This window comes from Cryptomeria japonica, chromosome 10 (genome assembly GCF_030272615.1).
Source record: "Cryptomeria japonica chromosome 10, Sugi_1.0, whole genome shotgun sequence".
In the NCBI taxonomy this organism is placed as follows: domain Eukaryota; kingdom Viridiplantae; phylum Streptophyta; class Pinopsida; order Cupressales; family Cupressaceae; genus Cryptomeria; species Cryptomeria japonica.
In genome coordinates, this window is record NC_081414.1 from 289251806 (window position 1) to 289260895 (window position 9090).

At 34.7% G+C, this 9090-nt stretch overlaps 1 protein-coding gene across 1 annotated transcript; it reads left to right on the forward strand.

The window, feature by feature from the left end:
• The first annotated feature begins 3625 nt into the window (after positions 1-3625).
• Positions 3626-6686, forward strand: LOC131034317 (cytochrome P450 78A4-like). Its single transcript, XM_057965795.2, has 2 exons — positions 3626-4633; positions 6075-6686. The coding sequence occupies exons 1-2, from the start codon at positions 3626-3628 to the stop codon at positions 6684-6686; spliced, it is 1620 nt and encodes a 539-aa protein (XP_057821778.2).
• Positions 6687-9090: the final 2404 nt, after the last annotated feature.

Consider the following 9090-nt stretch of genomic DNA (forward strand, 5'->3'; position numbering starts at 1 on the left):
CTAACAAGCAAGGCAGCGAGCGAAGGAGCAAACGGGAACGAAGTCATTGCTATATATATATATATCAAATCAATTAATATTATATAATATTAGAATAAATAAAAGGAAATAATCATTTATATAAGTAATAATCTCTATTATAATGTTATAGGTAAAGTGATAATGATAGTCGTATATAGAATTTATGAAAAAAAAAATCATAAATATAAGTGGGCTACTGGCTACAAAATCTCAGTTATTTCATCATTATTAAATTATAAAATATGTGAACAGACCATTCGGTATTGTTTTCAGGTGGAGGTCCGGAACATTTCCACTATCTGAAGGTTGTTTTTCCTTTCTATTTCTAATTTGTTTCATTCATTTTTGACAAGACTAACATGCTACAGATATATAGTGCTTACTGAGGCAAAGATGAAAAATCATTCAAACAGTGACTGTGAAAACAAAATGGAAAAGATGAAAAAACATTGACGGGTTACTGGTTAGAACTTAGAGTATGTTGGTTAAGCCCAGTCATTTTGAAATTCTATATTTCAAAAATAGACTTTCAATTAATAATGATATATTTTTCTCTCTTTCCTCTTAAACATAATGTAAAGAGCAAACAAATAATACTACAACAACAACAAAAAAAAAGAAAGAAAAAAGAAGAAACAAAGACACCTGCCATTGTCACAATAGTTAAAATTGCCTTGATCATATCTAAGAACAAAATATGCTCTATGTTTGAGTGGACCATTAACAACATCTGTATCATAGTGATACATGATAACTACGTCTAAAATAAACATTATAATTACGACCATGATTACGTCAAGGTAGTCCCTTCCTTACAACGTCTAAAATCAAAATTATAATTACGTCCAGGTACATCCCTCCCTTATAACGTCTAAATTCAACATTATAATTACGTCCAGGTACATCCCTCCCTTATAACGTCTAAATTCAACATTATAATTACGTCCAGGTACATCCCTTCCTTGCAGTTTTTAAAGAATTATAAGAATGGGCTTTTCCTTTGAAAATGTTTAAGCTACTGCGAGCATTGCTGTTTCACTAAAATTTTCACTAAGCAAGCACCACATTTCCTATTCAATTATTTTATTGCGCATATATTAATTTATTTACGTAAGGTGAACGTCAAGGGATTTCTTCCGCTTAGTCTTCCATCAAAGTCGTGATTAAGAACTGTTCAATGCCCGCACCACTGACGTGAGGATTCAAAACACACCTGTTAATGATTTAAGAACTGTTCAAGTCTTCGCGACCCGTTCACACCTACGAATTTGAACTTCGATTTGTTTTTTTCTTTAAGAAAAAAGGGAAAAAGGTGCCAACCTTGCTCGCCGTAAGCTTTCTCAATTGGCAAGTATATATGAGGCCAAAAAGCTGATGGCCGAATGCAGCGCATTCATAATATGAGGGCCAGAAGTAGGCAAAGAGCTCTTGAACTCCCCTAAATCTTCTAGTCAATTGCATAGTTTTGCATGAGTCGTCAATCAGAATGTTACCTTATGCATGTATGATGTATTTGTCGATTTCTGTGTCTAATCTTCACGCTTACGCATGGTTATAGGGGTTATGTTGTTGAATTTTTTACAAAAGAAAAGAAAGATGTATATCATCATATAAATGCTTAGAGTCTAAAAATATATCGTAATTTCTTGCTGAATGATACATTAGCTTGATGTGCTTAGAGTCTAAAAATATATCGTAATTTCTTGTTTCATGATTCTAAAGTAATGAATTTGTATGTCATATTGGTGATGAGATTTTCTTAGATCTGTGAATTGCATGATCTTTTCTTTAACGTTTAATGTATGGTAAATCAATTATGTTTGTTTTTTCTTTTATGACATAGTAGTATGTTCTTGTATCAACATTTTGTAATCTGCTTTGAAGAAACACGTGATATTTGTAGGTGCATATTGATCTCAGAGGTTGTTTTGGGATGCTCTAATTTCCCTTCAAAATCCGAATGTAAACCACCATTTTCCTAACACCACTAATCTAATTATGACATAGTAAGTACAAATGAAATAGAATTGATTTTCTCCTATGGTAATGCAAATGATAATGAAGAGTCAAGGCATGTAAGATAGGTTGTCCTTATAAACTTCTCCATGATCCATAATTTTTGTTATGGGATCTTTATCACCTTTCCATGTATATTTCACTAGCTTGTCCCATATATCTTTTGGAATATTGAGTTGAAATAAATATCAAGATATTATAAAATAAAAAATAAAAAGAGAAGGAGAAGATTCACAAGCTTTATCCTTCCAAATAACAAACAAACACAAGAAAAAGAAATTCATTATACAATCCATAAAGTTTTCCAAAACTTCCAATCAAAATAATAATTTTATTAAAAATGAAAATAATAAAAAAAACATATTAATTTATATTCTTTTAAAATACACACATTCTTTCAAATTGAAAGAAATAAGTATAATGAGGTATACCTTAAGATTCATGTGCATCTTATAACCACCCCATATTTTCCATGAAGAAAGCCCTCCTACAAATCACTTTAATGCACCATGCTTTCCCACATGAAACAACATGTTTTTACCATGTCAATATTATGTGGAGTAGAGATACATTTTGTCAATCCAGTTGAAAGAGAATATATTGACTATACTATCTACATTCATACCTATAATGTCGACTAATTACATGTTTTCTCAAAAACATTTAATATGTTTTCTCAAAAACATGAAACCATTTTCAAACACCTAAACTTCACTCAAAATTAATGCCACATATGCCTCCCAAAATGCTATTTCATATGAATTTAAAAAAATAAAAACATGTAAAAATTAAAATTTTAAAACCTTTAAAATTGAACCAAAACTCAAATACACACTTCGACTTAAATGTTAACATATTGAAAAAATCCTAATCATTACGGAATTTTTTAATTGCCCATCCGTATTATGCGAGAGATAAACTATATTTTGAGACAGTTCCTACAATTAATATTTTTATCGTTATGTCAGCCATATTTGTATAGAAATATACGTAATAATTTCTTTCCGTTAGCCTGCTAGGGCATTACGAAACGACCGAACTTAAGAAAGAAAGAATATTCCAACGACCGACATGGAGATTCGCCGAATAGCTATAAACTAATGATAGCTGTCAACTTTGCAAAGCTTAATAAAATCTGAGCATATCCATTTGAACGGAGATGACCGCAACAGAAGAAGTAGTTGCACAGGAGGAATGATCTCTTTTATAGAAAATCAATTGTTTTATTAGCAATGGTGAGCAGCAAACAAATACGCATACGATGCATGAAAGTTGCAGTGGCCGAAGCCAATTACAAGAAAACAAAGCCAAAACGTCATTCGAAAGAAAGGTGTATATTATATAACAATTCCAGTCTTTGAGATGGTTTTCTGGTCCTTCCCTATCGAGGGCTTCAGCTTTACCTTTTGTAACGTACTTTTCTGGACCCCACTTTCGCCTAAATTTCTCTTCTCCTTCCCGGGGCTGCCAACATTCTTACATAGGAACTCTGTTCAACCCTTTACAACTCTATTTAAACTAGAAAGCCATGAAGATTCAAGTATATATGTTTGCTAGGTTTTCCTCAATTTGGCCTTGTTTATCCTAAATGGAGAATCGTAGCGTGGGTTGTGGGGGAGCAGCAGGATGGTGGGTGTATGCACTAGTTCCCCTGATTTCCAATTGGCCTAACTTCTGTTTCTCCGATAACATTCAAGTCGATAGAAGTGGTATTTGTGCATGGAAGCAGCACTTGTCGATTCTGGTTACTGCTTTCGTTTGTGCAGCAATTCTCTCCTGGTGGAGTATTGGTGGAGTATTGCAGAATAAGAAGAAGCAGATTCCAGGGCCCCGAGGATGGCCCATAATCGGAAGTCTGATGGAAATGAGTGGCGGTCATGCTCACCGTAAGCTTGCTCGATTGGCGGCTACTCACGAGGCCAAAAAGCTGATGGCCTTCAGCTTGGGATCTACCCGCGCAGTCATAACGTCCGATCCAGAAGTGGCCAGGGAGATCTTGAGCTCTCCTCACTTTGCGGATAGGCCTCTCAAACAATCTGCGCAGCAGCTCATGTTTGGGAGGGCAATGGGCTTTGCACCCAACGGTGAGTATTGGAGGATGCTGCGTAGGATTTCAGCTACTCATCTCTTTAGTCCGCGGAGAATCGCCGCGCACGAAGCCGGGCGTCAGGCAGACAGCGTGAAAATGCTATCTGATATACGCAATGAGTGCGCATGCAAAGGTGCCGTCAGCCTGCGTCCACATCTCCAAGCGGCGGCTCTCGGAAACATCATGGGAAGCGTGTTTGGTGTAAGGTTAGATGGTGACCGAGAGGGCAGAGAGGTAAGGGAGATGGTGGAGGAGGGGTTTGAACTGCTAGGGGCATTTAATTGGGCCGATCATCTTCCCTGGTTGCGACCGCTTGACCCTCTGCGAGTCCACGCCCGTTGTTGTCGACTCGTACCTCGCGTTAGGGGTTTTGTTCAAAACATCATAAACCAACATCGACAGTGTCCTTTGCCAAGGGACACAGCCGATTCAGATTTCGTGGATGTTCTACTTTCGCTTCAGGGACGCGATAATCTCCACGACGACGATATCATCGCGGTTCTCTGGGTAAGAAATAGTTTGTCCACAACTCTTTGTTTAAAGGAGACAATTTCAACAAGAGAAAGCAACTATCCTTAATCTTAAAATCCTTCGCCTTCTCCTCTTAACTTTCCCTTCTCCCCATTTTGGTCCCCCTTTCCCTTGTTGAGCTTTTCTTTGCTCCATTTTCCTTTATTTCATCCCCTCCTCCAGTCGTTCTCTGGTCCTTTCTCTATTCCTTCCATAATCTTCTCTTACCTTCTCTATTTACTACCAGCGTATCTTAGAATCCGGCGCTCTTCTTTCTCTTTTATCTCCTCTTTAAACCTTGCCAGCTGCCTGGGGTCCCTCCGTGACTTCTCCGCCGCATTGTTTCTCGTTGTTAACTTATTCCTCTCTTCTTGTCTTGCGTCATGGATTTTTCTTAGCGTTTTCAGGTTGCTCTTTTGGGTTCTTACTATTGGGTATGCACGTGTGCTCTTTTATTGTTTACTGGAACCTAGGTTTTCCTCCTCCATTGTTTCCCAATCATTTTTCCTCGCTGTTTCTTTTTTTCTTATGATTTTTTATCTTCTTCTATACATATTTGGATATAATAATCACATCTAATTTTTCAATGCTATTTGTGATTTATTTTATATCATTTAATTCTTTATTTTGTAAGTCTATATCTATACATATATTATAATTCAATATATATATATGTTTATGTATATATGTATATGTTTGTGTGATATTTATTATCTGCTATTATTATTTAATACATATTTTATTCTAATAATCTTTGAATTATTATTTATACAAATCTAAAAATATAAATATGACACATTTATGCATAAATATATATGTATCCATAAACGTCATATTTATATATTTAGATCTGTATCGATACATATTTTGTTTTCTATATATATAAATATTTAAATTCTTATCCACTAATAATATCTTCCTTGTTATTTTCTTCTCTATATATATTATATATTCATTTTTATTTTATTTTTTTCATTTCTCTTTTGATAAATTCAAATATATACATTTGATAAATTTAACTCCTTCTTTGTCATATTATCAATATAAATAAAATTATTAATTTTTCTTTCATTATAATTGTAATTTAATTTTTAGAAATATTTAATATATTCCTGAATACACCTTTTTCACTTATCTTTTTATATAATTCCTTCTTCCTAATTTTATTATTAGCTTTCTATACATCATATATGTATATATACATGTACATATGCATATATATACTCATTTCGATATTCTTGTTCATACATATGCTACCTCAGCTCTATGTGAAGTCTTTTCCCTTATACTATTGAATTCAAAAACTACTTGTTCTTATTGTAAAAAATTCATCTCTGTAAAGAAAATACCTTGTCATATTATATTATTTGTTTTCAGTTCAGTTTATCAAAGCTATATGAAAGTTTAAATATTACACTATAATATTCCTCACATACAGGAGATGATATTCCGAGGCACAGACACCGTGGCTCTAGTTACAGAGTGGACAATGGCAGAGTTGGTATTGAATGAAGAAATACAAGGGAGAGCTCAGGCGGAATTGGAGGCTGTGGTTGGGCGGGACAGAAGCGTGCGGGATGAGGACATAGCAAGGCTTCCATACCTGCAAGCGGTGGTAAAAGAGAGTTTGAGAATGCATCCACCGGGACCTCTGCTGTCGTGGGCGCGTTTGTGCACGGAGGACGTTGATATTGCAGGAGGTATGCATGTTCCAGCTGGAACGACAGCCATGGTTAACATGTGGTCCATCACTCACGACCCTGAGATCTGGGAGTCCCCTCATGAATTCCGGCCAGAGAGATTTGTCGAAGAGAAAGTAGATGTTCGGGGTAATGACTTGAGGCTTGCACCCTTCGGTTCAGGTCGGCGAGTCTGTCCAGGAAAGGCCCTTGGCCTTACCACTATTCATCTCTGGGTGGCAAAACTACTCCACCATTACAAGTGGACTATTACTCCTAAACACCCAGTAGATCTCACCGAGGTTCTCAAGTTGTCCTCACAAATGGTCACACCCGTTACTGCGATTGCCACAACCATAAACCCTTACTGAGATCTCCCAAACTCAGGTTTCAAAGTTACCGTTTCAACATATTTCTCTTCTATCTCTATACTGCTATAGAATAATAGTCTAAATGTAGTTTGATGAAAAATCATCATCTGCTGCAAATTGAGGTGGTGTATATAAATTTGCAGAATAGTTTGGACGTAGTTTGCCTTGATGGATGTTTATGAATGGACATCCTACGTTGCTATTGAGAAAAGTGTGTGAGATTGGTGTGGTGCAATACGTGTAAAACAAAGTTGAATGTGATTATTAAGTTTCTTCTAGTGCCTCTAATTTTGCCGCCATGTATCTGCTATATGAATTCCTGTGAAAATTTGGTGATTACTAAATAGTCATGTGTAAGAACTAAGAAATCATTTGGTTTAAGAGAGGAAATGAACCCCTCCCTTAGAAAGTGTAGAAATACAAAGTATATATTTGTACAATCAGAGTTTCAATCAAAATCAATTAACCATCTATAATAGACATTTAATCTTTACTTAATTATCTATTATCAATGTTCATTAGAAAAAATGATTTCGTTCTTTTCTATAATGAACTTTGTAATTAAAAATGGGAGTAAATGTTCACGAGCTTATCATATTTTCCCTCCGTAATGAAGATTGGGAAGAATACCAAGTAAACTGCAAAGTGTCCAGAATGATTATTAGTAAAGGGCTTTGTGAAGATATTGGTAAGTTATGTTATTATAGGACAATATACAAGTTCAATTGATTGCTGTTGAACCAATGTGTGGGTGTAGTGGTGTTGGACATCAATATACTTAGTCATTGTATAGAAGACTATATTCTTACTAATATGAAGAGTACTTTGATTATCATAGTACAACATTATGAGACTACTTGGATTTTTTATAGATCGAATAACATTCTCTTTAATCCAACAATCGAGTAAGAAACAAAAGTGGTAGCTTTATATTTAGCCTCTATAGTAGAAAGATATATAGTGAATTGTTTCATGAATTTTTAAGATAATGACTATAGAATAAAGAATATAAGTATAACTAGAACTAGTATTCTAATCATCTATAGAACCCACTCAATAAGAATTGAAGTGTCCAAACAACTTGCTCTCATTTAAATGTTAAAAATGAAGACCATAATTCAATGTCCCTTGAAGAATAATTTTAGCAACACTTTAATGCATCTCCTTAAGTTTTGACATGAATGTAGACTAAGGTAAAAAAATATTGACCTTAACAATTTTATACCAGTTTAGAACATATTTTCATGTGTGTGCCTAATTCATGTGTGAATGTGCCTGATCTCAAGACCATTTTGGCAAACTTGGTTTATTCCTTGATTCTTGACCATTTAGTTACCATATTTTGCTAGGAATAAGGTGTCCAACTCCTTGTCTCATCAAAATGGGCTCAAGTTTAGAGAGATAAAAGTAGGCCTTGCAGTTTGTGTGAATAAACCTTGCTTTGTCAGCTTACCCCAAAGATTTATTCCAAAAAGATGTAAGTCACAAATAAATGTAACACCCTTTGCTAATTTAAATGCTAGAAAGTATTCCAAGATTCTCTAAAAATTTAATTCAAACTATGTGATCCAATTCAAGCATCGATCTATGTTCAATGAGTAAAATATTCATGTATTCACATCTACCAAAACAATCATGATCAAGTATCCTATATCTTTTCACATTAAATGTATGCACTAACATGTCATGAGACTTTATGAGCATCACATAAAGCCTTGTGTGAGATTCAATGGGAATGTTTTATACTTGAGGTAACATCTTATCATTTTAGCATCCATTATTTATTTATCCTCTCTCCTTATGATGACACACACTCCTATCACATCATTAGCCATTATGGAAGTGGGAACACTAACATAGGGTTTAAGCTAGGAAAGACCCTATACAAATTAACCATTTTCCCCAACTTTTGGTCTACATAGGCACAGATCTAGTAACCATATAGTTAAAAAGAAGTAGAGTAGATAGTGATTGATAGTGTTAGACTTTGAAATGATGAAAATCCGCAGATTAGGGTGAATAGCTTGCTCATGTATTGCTAGACAACCCAAATTTTTGAGACATAATTTTGTAGAGTTTTCAAATTCTATTTTTGACCATCTTTTGAAGCCCCAATCACCTCTAGACTAGGGTGTCCAATACTTCTATCTAGAATACTCGGCTCCAAATTTTAGTTATAGGTTCTTCTATGTCTCTTCATCTTAAATATACTTTTTTTTTTTTTTTTTCCCATTCCGTATCTAATACACACTTTTAAACTTAATGATTATTTGATAGCTAGCATAGTTCACATGCACACAATTCACTATTTTAATCTTTCTAAGAAAGGAAAAAATTACGAGTGCATATCTCTTGTTTGAGGATACTAGTTAGGCCTCTTCATGTTCCACATGCTATCAAATGA